At 40.8% G+C, this 18261-nt stretch overlaps 1 protein-coding gene across 16 annotated transcripts in view; it reads left to right on the top strand.

Moving 5' to 3' along the window:
- Nucleotides 1–18261, top strand: part of ITSN1 (intersectin 1) — a 247173-nt gene that overhangs the window by 107807 nt on the left and 121105 nt on the right. For all 16 annotated transcript variants that reach the window (XR_012432038.1, XR_012432037.1, XM_045387760.3 and 13 more), the window contains 5 exons: nt 1410–1510; nt 7293–7356; nt 11483–11620; nt 13319–13434; nt 17678–17940. Coding sequence is in view for 14 of the 16 variants with exons in the window: in XM_045387760.3 (XP_045243695.1) it covers nt 1410–1510; nt 7293–7356; nt 11483–11620; nt 13319–13434; nt 17678–17940 (682 nt within the window). In the remaining 2 variants the exon portion in view is untranslated. The remainder of the gene's footprint in view (nt 1–1409; nt 1511–7292; nt 7357–11482; nt 11621–13318; nt 13435–17677; nt 17941–18261) is intronic.

The raw sequence follows: 18261 nt of genomic DNA, 5'->3' as shown, positions 1-18261 counted from the left end.
CAAACATTAGTGCTGTTAAAACAACTTTTTTTAAATGTTAATTGTCACCTTGTTAATAACTTAAATTTCTAGCCAATTTTTGCAATGCAGTATTGAACTTTTGGGTACATCTTAATGAGTTTTTAGTCTATTTAAATTCTCAGGAATTTGGCAGAAAACTCTGATGTGATAAGTGTAATCTGGGACAACTTCTGTGTGTAACACCCAGCATTCCTGGCATGTAGGAACTAGATAGTTAGCTTCTTGACAAATAGGCAGGAGTTGGAATCAGCAAAATACTAGTTAGTTTAACATGAGAAAGTTGATGCTGAAGTACCTACAGCAGAGTAGATCGTGGTAAGTGTTTTTTATTAAGAAATTCATAAAAATTGAAAAAGGTGAATTCATATAAGTACTTCTCCAGTGTTTGGGAGCTATTTCCTATACTTGAACTGTGTATAATAGGTATAAGTGCATAGGTGACACATGGAAATGATGATTAAAAAGTTCAATATTTCAGTAAGATTTTGCTTTTACATGTTTGAAATAGATTTCTTTGTTGAAATGAAATTGCAAACAGAGCATTCGTTATAATCTGTCCTGGAAGGGGAATGCCATTTTTACTGTCTGAGCTCAGCCATTGGGTTTCATTTAGATGTCGAAGCTTAACAGGCCATTGGTACCAGTGTGATATTTGTGTGGACAGTGGCATCTGAGGAACTAATCACTAAGGAAGTATAGACCCAGCTGAACTACTGACAGATGTGTCCTTGGGCCAGGTCAGGATTGTGGCACGTTGTCAAGGAGAGATCAGTATTGGATTGTGGTCAAGGAAGTGAAGTTGTCTCCATTCCCACTCTGCTTATGTGTCATGACCCTGGAAATGTTCTGTTCTCTCTCTCTATGGGAAACCGTCCATTGGGTCTGGATTTAAACTTACAGAATGGAGTAATTTCACTTCGTTAAGAAATGGGTCCTGTATATTCGTGTATAGAAAGTTAAAACATTTTTGGAGAATTAGTACCTTTAAAGGCAGTTACTGGTTTGCTTTTAGCATTGCTTTTTAACCAAAAACGAAGTGTTTTCGAAATTAGAATAGCCTGGATATTACTGTATTACCTCAGTTACAAGAGGTTTTTCATACTTTTATAGAACCTTTAAATTATTAAATTATATATAGAACTTGAAACAGCCACTAAGTGTATTGTGTTTATCCATGATTCTGGAAAAATAATTATTTTGAGGGAAATGTTTATGATCTTAAAAATTGGAAATACCCATGGCAAAAAAAAAAAATAGTGATAATAAAATGAATAAAATATGAAAGTTAGATATGATTATCTAGAGAAGTTCCTAGTTTACTGTCATTGAGGAACTTTACCAGGCTGTTCCTTATGGATAACCCTCTTTCCTTTTTCTTTTCCCCACAGTGTCCCACCAGTGGCAGAATGGGCTGTTCCTCAGTCATCAAGACTGAAATACAGGCAATTATTCAATAGTCATGACAAAACTATGAGTGGACACTTAACAGGTATTTACAAATAAAAATTAGTGAAATATGATCTTTGTTTTCAACGCAAACTGTTTCTAGATATTGGGTCATGGATATTTTCCAAATGTCTATGTGCTTATTTGTTAGCCGTGTTTTCATTGTCTCTGTTATCTCGTGTTCTTATCCACTGATAACTCTTTATGTAGTTATATCATTCTCTCATGCCCCATTGCTTCGTGGTAAAATGGAACATAGACCAGGGATACTCCTGTACACTGCAAACCACTGATATGCAAATCAAGGCACTAGCAAAGAAACACTTCTTTGAACAAAAACTATCTTCAGCTTCTGAAGTCCAGCTTTGAACTTGATGAACTTGAAGCTGTCTGTTCACTAGGTTAGAGTTGGAGGCAGCAGGCAGGGTGAAAGCAGGGAGTTGGGAACATGGCTCTGTCACTGCCCAGATAGGGCTCACCACTTTGGATATTTCTTTGTCTAGTAATATAAAAGGCCAGAGTTAACTTAGGTGATCTCAAAGGATTTTTTTAAAAGAAGAATGATTCTGTTATCTACATCAGAAGGATAGACAGGAATTTTAACATACCGTTCAGAATTTTTCTCATGAAGGGTTAAATACTTGTTAGAAAGTTGTAAAGAAGGCTGGGCGCTGTGGCTCATGCCTATAATCCCAGTCTCAGCACTTTGGGAGGCCGAGGCAGGTGGATCACCTGAGGTCAGGAGTTCGAGACCAGCCTGGCCAACATGGTCTCTACTAAAAATACAAAAATTAGCTGGGCGTAGTGGTGGGCACCTCTAATCCCAGCTACTGAAGCAGGAGACTTGCTTGAACCCGGGAGGCGGGGGTTGCGGTGACCCAAGATCGCGCCCTTGCACTCCCTCCTTATCCATAAGGAACAGCCTGGTAAAGTTCCTCAATGATAGTAAACTAAGAACTTCTCTAGATAATCATATCTAACTTTCATATTTTATTCATTTTATTATCACTCTTTTTTTTTTTTTTTTTTGGCCATGGGTATTTTCCATTTTTAAGATCATAAACATTTCCCTCAAAATAATTATTTTTCCAGAATCATGGATAAACACAATAGACCGAGTCGCTGTTTCAAGTTGTATATATAATTTAATAATTTAAAATTAGCCTGGCTAATTTTATATTTTTAGTAGAAACAGAGTTTCACCATGTTGATCAGGCAGGTCTCAAACTTCTGACCTCAGGTGATCTACCTACCTCAGCCCCCCAAAGTGGTGGTACATGTCTGTAATCCCAGCTACTTGGGAAGCTGAGGCAGGAGACTCACTTGAACCCAGGAAGTGGAGATTGCAGTGGGCTGAGATCGCACCATTACACTCCGGGCTGGGCAACAAGAGTGAAGCTACAACTCAAAAAAAAAAAAAAAAAAAACAGAGCCTGCATAAACTAGGCTGGGATTATGGGCATGAGCCACCGCACCCAGCCCACTGAAGGTATATTTAATAGCATATTTTTAAGTACTGTTTTACATGGTGGTTTGACACCAGCGCTCCATACAAACCCAGAACTACATTGCCAATTAATCCAAAAATATTTCTTGAAAACGTTGTTGGTGTTTGCTTTGAGTTGATTAAAATAGTATTCAATTGAGACATTGATTGAGAAATTCTCTCTTTCTTGGTAGGATTTGTGTTTTATGAATGAAATGCAGTATCTACATTCCAAATATAATGACCCAGGCACTTGAACATTTAGAACTTTTAAATACCTGAGGCAGAAAGTAAAATTTGAAATATACTGGGAAGAAGGCAGATTTTGATATTGTTTATCTGCGTACTTATTGCTACTTTGATCCAGCAAGAATTTAAGGTGGGAATTTTACTTTTGAACCAGACCTTTGTATAGTCATGTCAAGTAGAATAATTTATTACAGTAAATTTTAAAATGGGAATAAACAATAGAAATTGAATTTGTTTAAAATTTTTCTTTAGAGGTGGGATCTTGCTTTGTTGTCCAGGCTGATTTTGAACTCCTGACCTCAAGCAATCCTACCACCTTGTCCTCCCGAAGTGCTGGGATTACAGGCACCCAGGCTGGAGTACAGTGACATGATCACAGTTCACTGCTGCCTTGATTTCCCAGGCTCAGGGGATCCTCCCGCCTCAGCCCCCCAGTAGCTGGGACTTCAGGCATGCGCCACTATACCCAGCTAATTTTTTGTACTTTTTGTAGAAACTGGGTTTTGCCATGTTCCCCAGGCTGGTCTCAAACTCCTGAGCTTAAGCGATCTGCCTACCTCTGCCTCCCAAAGTGGTCGGATTATAGGCGTGAGCCACAGTGCCTGGCTTTAGCAGTGGCACTATTTAGCCCACTGATTACCTGGGTTGATTTTGCCGATACGTCCTGTTGTACACCATGTTCTTCCTTCACGGCTTGATGTGTATACTGTTGCATGCCCTTAAAAGAGACAGCCTTATAGAGAGGGATCATTCTTTAATTAAGGTTATGTAAGAAGCTCTAGAACTCTGGTATTCCTGTTACTGCTAGCCCCTCTTCTCAAAGAGGTATTTTATTCTTGCATTCTGAAACAATGAATATGCTATTTGGTAATTCATCTGTTAATTAGAAAAGCTAAAGTCTTAGTCATTATTTCAAATAAAGCTCGTTTCATGTAGTTGCTCTCTCCTTTCTAGCCATACTTCCCTGCCCAAACATGGGTGCCAGAAGTGGGGTTTGTGTGCTTGGGATTTCTGGTTTTATTCCAATGTTTCCTTATAAGCCAGTACTCCAAAACCGATATCCCTTTATGTACCTAGGTTTCAACAGAAGAGTTCTGTGCGCTCAAAGCTTAACTGTGTGTTGTCCAAATGTGCTAAGATGCTATCTTAGCTGTTGCTGGTCTATTTCTAATGTTCTGCAACATCAATTTAGGACATATATAGACAAATAGTAGAATTACAAGAGATAATTGTGATCTTCTAGTGTGGGGATCAGCAAACATTTTCTGTAAAGAATAGCACAATATTAGGCTCATAGGTCATATGTTCTCTGCTGCAACTACGTAACTTTGCCATTGTAGCATAATAGCAGCCATATGTCGTGCTTAAATCAGTGGATATGGCTGTTTTAATAAAACTTTGCTTACGAAAACAGGCTGTGGGCCAGAGCTGGCTTAAGGGCTATACTTTACCAATCTCTGTTATAGATTATTTTCCTCATTTCACAGATGGAAAAACTTCATTTTAGAATTAAAGTAGTTTTGTTAATGCCACATGCCATTAGGGAGTCAGGACTAGAATCCAAGTCTCCTGATATCCAGGTTTAGAGCTAGTTCTTCACATTTATTGTTAGGCTTTTTATGTGTAATAGATAAAATATTTAACTTCCTTTTATATCGTTCCAGAGTAAGGGCTGTTTTTGCAAGTGTAAATTAAATCATCCACTAAAGTTTTGTTAATTCCACTTTGTTACCAACATTCTAGGTGCAGTGTTACAGACTAAAGAAAGTGATGCCTGAACTTTGCTTATTCCATTGTACCACAGTCCTTTAGAATCTTCACATGAATTCAGTAGATTTTTTATTCTTAGATGCTCCCAAAACACACACATGCTCATATACCCACACATACCCAGCAGGAATGTGTTCATATATTCACCAAAAGTTAGAATGCTCACTATTAATAGTAGCCCTAATTGAAAACTACCTGAATGCCTATCAGCAATAGAATGGACAGGCTGGGCACAGTGGCTCATACCTGGAATCCCAGCACTTTGGGAGGCTGAGGTGGGCGGATCACTTGAGGTCAGGAGTTTGAGACCAGCTTGGCCAACATGGGGAAACCCCATCTCTATTTAAAAAAAAATACAAAATTAGCTAGGCTTGGTGGCGCATGCCTGTAGTCCCAGCTACTCAGGAGGCTGAGGGCAGGAGAATCACTTGAACCCAGGTAGTGGAGGTTGCAGGGAGCCAAGATGGCACCACTGCACTCCAGCCTGGGTGACAGAGCGAGACTCCATCTCAAAAAAAGAAAAGAAAACAGTAGAATGGACAAGAAATTGGGATATAATGACACAATGATACACTACATAGCAGTGAGGATTAATGTTCTACAACTCGGAGCAAAATAAGCCAGGTGGAACAGCGGACAGACAGTGGGTAGAAGTTAGGCTACCTTGGTGGTAGGTGATACTAAAAGAGAGACAAAGAGGGGCATCTGGGGTACGATTATACTCTCTTTCATGACCTCCATAGTGTTTGAATATTTTCACTTTGGAAAATCAATTCAGCTGTGTACATGTGCACGTGTATATATCCACATGTATCCATATGTGTGCTTTTCTGTCAGGATTTTATATGTAAATAAAAGTTGAACTCTTGTCAGTAATGTTACCTGCCATTAGAGCACCTTTCATGTGCTAATGTGATGCTAAGCTCACTGCCCCAGTGGATCATAGACCGGTTTATCTGAAATGAGCAAACTAGGGTCCAGACTACCTCTCCCAGTCACTCAGCAAAGTCTAGACTAAGCCAGGACTAGAGCCTAAGCTCCTTGGTTCCCTGACCTCTACTGCTGGCCAAGCAAAAACACATCCAGTTTTGTGGGTTTTGATGAGGTGGCGTTTGAAGAATGAAATAATAGCGAAAAGCAAAGCATATATACCAGAATCTTCGCAACAGAATTGCCACAGCCTTCCATTCCTCTGTCCATCAGTCTTCCTGGGACCACACCTTGAGGGGCAGTGCTGGAAAGGAAGACATGTTTATTTCTCCCTCGCTGACCCTCGTTTATTTAAACAGTCTCCTACTGTGCTTTTGTCTGATGTCTAAGGCCACTTTCATACCAAAAGTGAAGATGTTTATGATTATTTTAAGAAATGAGAGCTCATTTTGAGAAAAGAGTTGAAATTCCAGGAATAATTCTTTTTTTTTTGTTTTTTGTTTTTTTGTTTTTCTTGGCTAACATAGAAAATGTGATTTGTTTGGTTTTTTTAATTGAGACAGTGTCTCACTGTGTTACCCAGGATGGAGTGCAGTGGCGTAATCTTGGCTCACTGCAGCCTCTGCCTCTGGGGCTCAAGCGATCCTCCTACTTCAACCTCCCGAGTAACTGCGACCACAGGCTCATGCCACCACACCCAGCTAATTTTTTGCACTTTTGGTGGAGATGGGGTTTTGCCATCTGGTCTCGAACTCCTGAGCTCAAGCCATCTGCCTGCCTCAGCCTCCCAAAATGCTGGGATTACAGGCGTGAGCGACCACGGCAGGCTGGAAATGTGTTTTAATACTGGCTGTCAGCCCTTCCTGCAACTTTTTTTTTTTTTTTTTTCTTTTTAAGTCTGTTTAGTGAAACAGTTTCCCGGAGATCTCTCCAAGGTCCCTTCCTCCTCTAAGATTCTCTGAAATTTCCCTGAATTTGCCTGAGGTTGAGCAGGGTGGAGGCAGCAGGTGGTAGCAGTGGCAAAAGATGTTAAACTTAAAGAGAATAAGTTTCAGCTTTGTAAATAAAGCCCGGTACAAATAAAGATGGTCATGTGGACAAAAGGTCAGGTTATATTTTGAAACTCTAAATCTTTCACATGGTCATTCTTTATCAAACATCCATTTAACAAAAATTTATTATGTGTCAGATGCTGTGCTGTGTGTTTCTCCCCTTTTTCATTGGAGTTTAATTTCCTTTTTACAAAGCCCCTGCAGTAGTAGCAAATGTTATTTAAAGCATTGTGATTGCATGAGGTCATGGAGTAGTCCATATACACAGAACCCTGGTCCTCCTGTACAGTGAGTATTTGCTGGCTCATCTGTATGTCCTTTCCCCGGTTCCTGTTTAGGTCCCCAAGCAAGAACTATTCTTATGCAATCAAGTTTACCACAGGCTCAGCTGGCTTCAATATGGTAAGGAATGAAAAGTTCTTTGGTTTGGATAAAGTGGAAACTTGCTTAGATTGATGTGGCCTCATGGGTTTTAGATTAATACCGCTTTTTTATGGGGGAATATGTAGAATTTGCTTAATTTCAATGAGTTGTAATGATTGCCTCTTTTTAAATACTATTTCCTGTCTCGATTTTGAAAAATACAAAAGCGGTCGGGCACGGTGGCTCACGCCTGTAATCCTAGCATTCTGGAAGGCTGAGGAGGGCAGATCATGGGGTCAGGAGATCGAGACCATCCTGGCTAACATGGTGAAGCCCCGCCTCTACTAAAAATACAAAAAAAATTAGCCAGGCGTGGTGGCGGGGCCTGTAGTCCCAGCTGCTCAGGAGGCTGAGGCAGGAGAATGGCATGAACCTGGAAGGCGGGGCTTGCAGTGAGCCGAGATTGTGCCACTGCACTCCAGCCTGGGCGACAGAGTGAGACTCCGTCTCAAAAAAAAAAAGCAGATTAATGCAATAAGTTCTCAAGAAGTGATAATACAACTTAACAGTTCTCAACTCATGACCAATCTTGGCTCTCCCTTTCTTTTTTTGAGACGGAGTTTCACCCTTGTTGCCCGGGCTGGAGTGCAGTGGCATGATACCGGCTCACTGCAACCTCTGCCTCCCGGGTTCAAGCGATTCTCCTGCCTCAGCTCCCGAGTAGCTGGGATTACAGGCATGCACCACCGCACCCGGCTAATTTTGTATTTTTAGTATAGACCGGGTTTCTCCATGTTGGTCAGGCTGGTCTTGAACTCCCAACCTCAGGTGATCCACCCGCCTCAGCCTCCCAAAGTGCTGGGATTACAGGCGTGAGCCACCACGCCCAGCCTCTTTGATTATTTTAAGCCAAATCTTAGTTATTATATAATTTCTGCTGCAAATATTTTAGCTCGTATCTTCAAAAGAGAGGGATTTTCCTTTTTAAATTTATTATTATTATTATTTTTGAGATGGAGTTTCATTCTTTCATCCAGACTGGAGTGCAGTGGTGCCATCTTGGCTCACTGTAACCTCCACTTCCCAGGTTCAACCTATTCTCCTGCCTCAGCCTCCTTAGTAGCTGGGATTACAGGCATGAACCCCCACGCTTGCCTAATTTTTATATTTTTAGTAGAGATGGGGTGTTGCCATGTTGGCCAGGTTGGTCTTGAACTCCTGACCTCAGATGATCTGCCCACCTTATCCTCCCAAAATGCTGAGATTACAGGGGTGAGCCTCTGTGCCTGACCGATTTTCTTTTTGCCATAGTCCTAATACCAATAGCTCACCTAAATTTTTTAGTAGTCATCCTTATCATTCATCAGGTAGTGTTCAAATTCCTTAGATTGCCTCAAAATGGTTTTATAGTTTATTTGTTCAAATCAGGACTGAAATAAGCCTATATTTTGCAATACTTAATTGTTCCATCTTGTATGTCTCCTTTAATCTATAAATTTCCCCTTGTCTTATTCTCTGCTTCTTTTCTCAAGTCCCCCAGGCCACCCCAAAGAAAAACAAACAAACAAACTCTGTTAAAAACAAACCAGATCATTTGTCCTATAGTTTCTTAATGGCTTAACTTTTGAAGATTGCATCACTGTGGGATTGTCTAATTTGTTTCTGTATTTCCTGTAAATTGGTAATTAGATACAGAGCAAAGTTTCTCAACCCCAGCATTACTGACATTTTGGGCCCGATAAATCTTCGTTGTGGGGGGATGTCCTGTATAGTGTAGGATGTTCAGTAGCATCTCCGGCCACTCCTCACTAGATGCTAGATGCCAGTAGCATGAGCTCCACACCCAGCATGACAATCAGAAATGTCTCCAGACTTTGATAGATGTGCCTTGGGGTACACAATCATCCCTGGTTGAGAAGTGCGGGTCAGATTTGATTTTTTGTTTTTGTTGTTTTGTTTTTGATAAGACTCTGCCAGAGAGGTCTCTGCGTACTTTCCTCAAGAGGCAAATAATGTCTCTATTGTGTGAGGATTTTGAATAGCTATCGATGAGCATTGCCTAGGTCCTACAGGCTTCCTAAAATTTAAATGTTAACCAGAATGGTTTCTTAAGAAGTGTGCGTGTTATAGCTATATGTTGGTGATTATCCCTGGAAAATAAACCTTGTCTACAAAGCTCACTGCAGAGTTCGTGATTTTCTTGCAGGCCACGTTGATATGGTTGTTTCACAAATGATCAAGCTCTAATGCAGCTCCCTTTGCCCTTCTCTTCCCTTCTGTTTTATATGAAAGAGCTTGCCTTTGGCAGTAGACTAGACCAGTTAATATACATCTTATATCTTTGACACACCCAGACCTCTTTAAATCTGGGTATTGAACAGTATCCTAGGACCCCCTGAAATACAAACTTAAGATCTGGCATTAATGGAGGTTGGTTGACAATTTATTAGGTTGTGTTGTTCTCATGATACCAGATTATATTGAAATGTTTATTTTAAATTTTTCATGTATAACTTATCCGATTTGAGAAAAACACTTGAGGCTTCTCCTGTTAGAATGTTATATTCTGCTACTACACACTACAAAAGATATTTTATTTAAATGCTTATAATCATAATTTAGGCAAGTGTGATGAAAAAACAAGTAAGAATTTCAACTACCTTCTAACTGGTTTACCTAGGACTGGCTGATGGTGAGACACAAAAAGGAACAGAGAATAAGAAGGAGCGGGCAGGGGTTTCATTTTATTTCAATTGCATTTCTTTTTAAAACTGGGTGTCTTGCATATGGGAAGGGCAAAACTAGAGGAACCGAAAAGAAATCAGCAGTTGCCAGGGGCTGGGGGCAAAGGAGGGAGTTGCTACAAAGAGACATGGAATTTTAGGCTAAACTGACAGTATTCTGTATGTTGTGGTTCATATTTGTCAAAACTCTCAGACTTATACTCTAGAAGGTGTGCACGCTACTTTATGGAAATTATAACAATAAAAAAAAGTTTATAGCACCTAAAGAAATTTCAGAATTAAGAAGGTTTCTTAATTTTTGGCATTGGCAAAGCCAGTTTACCATTGCATTTGTCCTGTTGACATTCTAGTGAACGGATGTGTTGTCATGTGTCTTCTTTTGACTGTCCAGAAATTGTTAAGTAAAATCACATTCTTGGACTTGCTAGGAAAATGTTTTCTGTAATTAGCTACTTGGGCAAGTTCATTATGAAGAATGATGGAGTCATTATGAAGAATGATGGAGATTGAATCCTGAGATTGAGGAAGATAAAACACTTTGACTCTGTGGCTGGAGTTCATAAAGATCCACCCTGCAGTCCTAGATTAAGGGGTGGTGGCCAGCTACGCCCAGTGGGCCGAATCTGGCCTGCATCTGTTTTTGTGAAGAAAATTTTTATTGTACAAACAGCCATGCCCATTCATTTATGTGTTTGTATGGCTACTTTCCTGCCAAAATGACAGTTCAGTAGGATAGGGATTGTATGTCTTATAAACTATAAAATATTTACTACCTGACCCTTTACTGATAGTTTATCATTTCCTGGTCTAGAGCAGAACATTTGATGATACAGAGCTGGGTGTGGTGGCTTATGCCTATTATCCCAGCGATTTGGTAGGCTCACTTGAGGCCAGGAGAGATCAAGACCAGCCTGGGCAACACAGTGAGACCCCCATCTTTATAAAATATTTTAAAAATTAGCTAGGCATGGTGGCGCACACCTTGTAATCTCACTATTTGGAAGGCTGAGGCAGGAGGATCACTTAAACGCGGAAAGACTTGTCGTGAACTATGATCATGACTGCAGTGAGGCTGCAGTGAACTATGATCATGTCATTGCACATCCGCCTGGGTAACAGAGTGAGAGCTCACCTCTTTAAAAAGATACGTGGAATATGAGTGTGTTATATTTTAAATATGCAAAGGTTGGGGAATAGTATCATTATAATCATAGCGTTTGTTGAATGAGGAACACTGTCCCAGCTACTTGTAATTTTATCTTTGTAACAGTATGAAGTAGGTACTATTTTGACAAGCTGAGGGACAAAGAGACTCAGTTGGCCTGTGGTCAGTAAGAAAACAGAACTTTTAAATCACTCATGAATAGTAAAAAGCATGAATTTTCATGAAACTGGATTACAGCAAACTTTTTGTTGAATAGGAATCTTTCTGACATTGATCAAGATGGAAAACTTACAGCAGAAGAATTTATCCTGGCAATGCACCTCATTGATGTAGCTATGTCTGGCCAACCACTGCCACCTGTCCTGCCTCCAGAATACATTCCACCTTCCTTTAGGTAAGGAACATTGGCTCTGATCAGAAATTGTGTGTAGAGTATATGAATTCCAAACTTGGCTTTATTGACTTATGTGTCTTACCTGATTTTCATCCCTGACAAGGAAACTAAGTATTCGTGAATTCTAGAGACTCTTATCTAGATCTATGTTAATCTTGGGCCCATTCTGTTCTCCAGAGTACTTGTAGTATATTAGTGAAACAATGAAGTAAGACATCAAAAGATTGTTGATTTTGTACCAACCTATGTCATCAATGCTTACCAGAAATTTTCACGACAGATGCCAGCAGCAAAAGAGAAACTGCATGAGCATGTGCATAGAGAAGAAACCAAGGAGATCACACCTGTAAATTCCACACATTTCAGTGGTAACAAAAGCTGCTAGCAATATAGAAATTATAATCAGGAAGACAATTAAAGAAAATTACCCTGGACTGAAAGAAAGTCTCAGTAAAGATGGCAAGAGAGTCACCTGAGGTCCAGTATTATGACTGGCATCCACGTTTACATCCATTCCTGCATGCACACGCTGTCCAGGACAGCTCTGTCTTCTGGCTTTGAACATTAAAAACTGAATATGAGATCTTGCAAATACAAAGGAGAATGAAAGAAAGATTAGGATTTCTGTCCTGAGTCCTCAAACTGCAGGAAGGACTGGGGCAAAATCCCCTTTAAATGAAGAGAAATAGAGCCATTACTGTCAGCACACACGTGGTACAGGAGCAAGCTGAGGAAACTGTGACAATGTAGGAAGCAACAGGTAGCTGAGGCACTTTGTGAAATCCCACAACTGCAACATTGGGCTGATAATAAATGCGTAAAAAGGATTGGGAGACTGTTTAAACACAGCAAAGTTAAAAGTGTAAAGTGGGCCGAGTGGTGCGGTGACTCACTCCTGTAATTCCAGCACTTTGGGAGGCCAAGGCGGGTGGATCACCTTAGGTCAGGAGTTGGAGACCATCCTGGCCAGCATAGTGAAATCCCGTCTCTACTAAAAATATAAAAATTAGCCGGACATGGTGGCAGGAACCTGTAATCCCAACTACTTGGGAGACTGAGGCAGGAGAATTGCTTGAACCCGGGAGGCAGAGGTTATGGTGAGCTGAGATTGCACCATTGCACCCCAGCCTGGGGGACAAGAGTGAGACTTTGTCTCAAAATAAATAAATAAATAAATAAATAAATAAATAAAAGTGTAAAGTGAAAGAAATTAGTAAACAAAGTGATTTGTTTTATGAACTGTAAAGTATAGACATTGCATGTGTTTCTTAGGGGGTGAAATGGAGAGACTGGAAAGGGAAGAGAGATGCTCCCAGTGAGTTGAGCTGCTGATCTTCTCTTGGAGGAATTTAAGGTCACTTGAGAGGGCAATGGAAATAGCAGCTCCCACTTAGTGCTCACCATGTCCCAGGCATTGTTCTTACCACTTTTTGATTATTAACTACTTTCATCCTTTGGGATTATTTCAATTTTGGTGGTGATTCCTAAACAAGCTTGGCACTCAGAGTCTGATGACATTCAAATATTCATTTAAAAACTCTTTGTAAATAGAGAAGACCAAATCTTTATCTCTTCTGTACTATAAATGAAATTTGCTCATGGTCTGGTAAAATCTTTAAAAATTCTTCTTCATAACTTGTCCAGCTCCACCCAGACAGCTCTGTCTGAATGCATTTTTCTTTTTCCCCACAATTGCAGAAGAGTTCGATCTGGCAGTGGTATATCTGTCATAAGCTCAACATCTGTAGATCAGAGGCTACCAGAGGAACCAGTTTTAGAAGATGAACAACAACAATTAGAAAAGAAATTACCTGGTAAGGCAGCCTTTATATTGAGTTAAATCATTTAGATTAAATGAAATTAGAGATTTCCTATCTCTAAGACAAAGAGGTAAACATAAATTTAGTTTTTGATATTTTTGCCTTGTAACTTAACTGACCTTAGTCAGAGATATTGTTACTTGTGGATTTGGGTCTGGATAGAGAAATAAGAACATTATGCACTCTGCTAATGCACTGTTGTTCTAACTTGTAACTTGAAATCTGATTATAAAACTGCTACACAAAAATTATGTAAATATTATCCATAGAATATACAGCACTAAAAATTGATGAGTATTAAGGTGATTGCTTAATACCACCAGTGCAGAAATAGAAAGTCAAATCATCTACTGTTATTTTCTCATGTTGTTATAAGAGAATTGGAAACTCCTTAATTACAGGAACCTATTTTAAATTTAATGTGAACCTGTTTTATTTTATTTTGTTTTTTGAGACAGAGTCTTACTCTGTCACCCAGGCTGGAGTACAGTGGCGCAATGTAGGCTCACTGCAACCTTCGCCTCCCAGGTTCAAGCGATTCTCCTGCCTCACCCTCTGCAGTAGTTGGGACTACAGGCATGTGCACCACGCCCGGCTAATTTTTGTATTTCTAGTAGAGACAGGGTTTCACCATGTTGGCCAGGCTGATCTTGAACTCCTGACCTCAAGTGATCCACCTACCTCGGCCTCCCAAAGTGCTGGGATTACAGGCGTGAGTTACTGCGCCCGGCCTGAACCTATTTTAAATAGTCCTCATTTACAGTGATAAATCCATCATACTATTAAAATATTCTAAGGTGGCTATGAATTATTAATGGTGAGATGATAATGATACTAAGAAGCAAATGAAATTATGGAGTCTTTTATGATAAGTACTTTGTCGGTGTCATTTTGCTGCATTTAAGATGCTCAGCAGTTAATTGGTCTGGTCAGAACACTAGCTGTCCCAGTTTATTGTCTGAACTAAATTACCCTTTGTTCACTGATGAAATACTATTGGATATATTCTGTGTGCAAGGCTGCATGTTGAGCAAAGAATCTAAATGCTAATACATGGTTCATACTCTCTAGAAACTTTAAAATGTATTAGAGGATTTAAGATATCCATATAAGCAATCACTTAAGCAGTACGTGAGTGGGATAAATTCCTGGAGAGTATTATAGATGCACAACAGACCTCACTTATGGTTGGTTGGTGTAGACTGGGGAAGATATGAGGAATTAAATGTCTGTGGAAGAGGTCACAGTTGAGTTGAGACTTCAAGATGAATAGGGTCACCACAAGTGGAAGTGAGAATATTTCAGGTTTTGGTCACAATGAGAATCAAGTTTCAATGGCAAATAAGGACAGGAATGCTTGGAATGCAGAATTTTCTTTTTCCGTTTTTAGTAGACATTCATTTAAAAATTTGAACAGGAAACAACATTATCAGAGATTTCATTTGTGCATTCATTCTTTCAACAGCCATTTATTGTATGCCTTCTACGTACTAGGAATATTGCCAGATGCTGGAATTAAAAAGATATATAGAGACTTGGAGAGTTTTTTAAGTTGAGATGAGATTCACATAATACAAAATGTACAGTTCAGTGGCTGTCTTAGTCTTTTTGGGCTGCCATAACAAAATAGCATAGACGGAGTGGCTTGAGTAGCAGGAATTTTCTTTCTCACCGTCCTGGAGGCTGGAAGTCCAAGATCACAGTGTGCAGGTTTGGTTCCCAGTGAGGGCCCTCTTCCCGGCATGCACACAGCAGCCTTCACTTTTTTTTTGCTCACATGGGATTTCCTTGGTTCATGCATGCAGAGAGAGACAGCGCTCTCTCTCTCTCTCTTCTCTCTATCTCTGTCCCTGCCTTTTTTTTTTTTTTTTTTTTTTTTTTTTTGAGACAGTGTTTTACTCTTATTGCCCAGGCTGGAGTGCAGTGGCGTAATCTTGGCTCACTGCAACCTCCGCCTCCTGGGTTCAAGCGATTCTCCTGCCTCAACCTCCCAAGTAGCTGGGATTACACGTATGCGCCACCACACCAGCAGATTTGGTATTTTTAGTAGAGATGGTGTTTCACCGTGTTGGTCAGGCTGGTCTCGAACTCCTCACTTCAGGTGATCCACCCGCCTCGCTCTCCCAAAGTGCTGGGATTACAGGTGTGAGCCACTGCGCACGGCCGTCCCCGTCTTTTTATAAGGAAATTAATTTATCATAAGGGCCCCACTCTTACAGCTAATTGTTTGTTTTTTGTTTTTGTTTTTTTTTTTTGAGACGGAGTTTTGCTCTTGTGTCCCAGGCTGGAGTGCAATGGTGTGATGCCAGCTCACCGCAACCTCTGCCCCGCGGATTCAAGCGATTCTCCTGCCTCAGCCTCCCAAGTAGCTGGGACTACAGGCATGCGCCACCACGCCTGGCTAATTTTTTATTTTAAGTAGAGACAGGGTTTTTCCATGTTGGTCAGGCTGGTCTGAAATACCTGACCTCTGGTGATCTGCCTGCCTCAGCCTCCCAAAGTGCTGGGATTACAGGCATGAGCCACCATGCCTGGCCAGCTAATCTAATCTTAACCTTCCAGAGGCTCCATCTCCAAATATCACATTAGGGTAATTAGGGCTTAAAAGTATGGATTTTGGTGAGGTGGCACAAACATTCAGTTCCTAACAGTGGCATTTAGTGCACTCACAGTGTCTTGCAGTCACAACCTCTCTCTTGTCCCAAGATACTTTCCTTACCCCAAAACAAAACTCCATATCCATCATTCCCTCCAGCCTGTGGCAACCACCAATCTGCTTTCTGTCTCTTGGGATTTACCTATTGTGGATATTTCATATAAATTGAATCATGTATGACTGTTTATAACTGACATCTTTCACTTGGCACAATATTCTTGAGATTCATCCACCTTGCAGATGTATCACCTTACATCATCCCTTTCTGTGGTAGGGGGACTTTGAAATTTTTTTTTTTTTTTTTTTAAGATGGAGTCTACTCTTGTCACCCAGGCTGGAGTGCAGTGGCACAATCTTGGCTCACTGTAACCTCTGCCTCCCAGCTTTAAGCGATTCTCCTGTCTCAGCCTCCCAAGTAGCTGGGATTATAGGTGCCTGCCACCATACCCGGCTAATTTTTTTGTATTTTTAGTAGAGACGGGGTTTCACCATGTTGGCCAGGCTGGTCCCAAACTCCTGACCTCAGGTGATCTGCCCACCTCAGCCTCCCAAAGTGCTGGGATTACAGGTGTGAGCCACTGCACCCAGCCAGGACTTTGAACTTTAAGTATCAGAATAGAGGACACCGTTTCCTCTGAAATTACCAAAGGTGAGCAAGGAAACCAATACATACTTGCCCTCTTTCATCTCTAATCGCTGACTACAGTATGTGAAGGAAGTCTATCTAAAGCAGTGAAGTCCAAACAGGAATGTGGGAAGAAGCCAAAGAAGGATGCTCACAGCTGCAGATCTCAAGGCAGAGTGAGAAGTGATGGTTCTTAGATGTGGACCAGGGACTGGCATGCTGCACAGGGTGGCAATGAACACTCCCCTGGCCGGGGTTGGTACCAAGGAGAATTGCGTGAGGCCGACACAGAAATGAAATAGACACTGCTGAGGATAGTAAGGGACGCGGATGATGGGATTGTAGAAAATGTAGAAATAAAATGGACATAAACAAAGTATTAGAGAAAAAATGATAGAACCGAGTAATCATTCTAAATTTATAATTGATGTATCAAAGAAGGAAACTGAATAATGGGTTAGAAAAAATTGTTGACCGACTGTGATCTCTGTAGGGATAAGGACACAGCTTGTTCTTCAGTGTGAAAAGCTCACCTTTAGCTCTGCTTTGAGAAGTCTTGTTAGAATACAGGACTCATCAGCACAGTTATAAGACAAGGGGAAGGAGGGAGAGAGGCAGAGACTCATGGTCCAGAAGAGAGGGGGTTAATTCCTAAGGCAAGCTCATGGGAAGAAGGGAAAGGATGGAGTAACAGGGAAGGAAAGGAGTCTGGGTAGTGATGTAGAACTGCTAGATAAGGGTCTTTTAGAAACAGTGTTTGGCATGGAGGAGAAGACACAAGCAGAGAGGTTAGGCAAAGGGGGTTTTTATTGTGCTCATTAACAAGGACACAGAAGCTTAGGGAGTTCTGAGTTTGGGTTTGTACTACAAGTTTCAAATACACTGGTGAGTTTTCCTTTGAAAAGAGTATGTTGAAAATCATGAGCTTTCATAGTTGCTGTGTTCCTTGTCTGAAGTAACGTTTGAAGATAAGAAGAGGGAGAACTTTGAACGTGGCAACCTGGAACTGGAGAAACGAAGGCAAGCTCTCCTGGAGCAGCAGCGCAAAGAGCAGGAGCGCCTGGCCCAGCTGGAGCGGGCAGAGCAGGAGAGGAAGGAGCGTGAGCGCCAGGAGCAAGAGCGCAAAAGACAACTGGAACTGGAGAAGCAACTGGAAAAGCAGCGGGAGCTAGAACGGCAGAGAGAGGAGGAAAGGAGGAAGGAAATTGAGAGGCGAGAGGTAAGCAGGCGAGAGTGGAGCCACCCCGAGTTAGTGTGCAATTACCCCCTTTCAGAATTATCCAAGTGATCTATTCATGCCATCTTTGTCTTTTTACAGTTCAGTAGTTTTAGTATATTCCCAAAGCTGTGCAGCCATCATCCCTAATTCCAGAACATTTTCATCACTCCAGCTCCTTACCCATTAAGCAGCTACTCCCCATTTCTTTCTCCCTCCAGCTCCTGTCTATCATTAATTTACTTTCTGTTTTTCTAGATTTACCTATTCAGGACATTTTTTATAAATGGAATCATCCATATATGGACTTTTGTTTCTGGCTTT

The sequence above is a fragment of the Macaca fascicularis genome, chromosome 3 (genome assembly GCF_037993035.2).
Source record: "Macaca fascicularis isolate 582-1 chromosome 3, T2T-MFA8v1.1".
Lineage (NCBI taxonomy): Eukaryota > Metazoa > Chordata > Mammalia > Primates > Cercopithecidae > Macaca > Macaca fascicularis.
The sequence above is the reverse complement of the archived record's forward strand: the minus strand, read 5'-3'. Positions and strand labels throughout refer to the sequence as shown.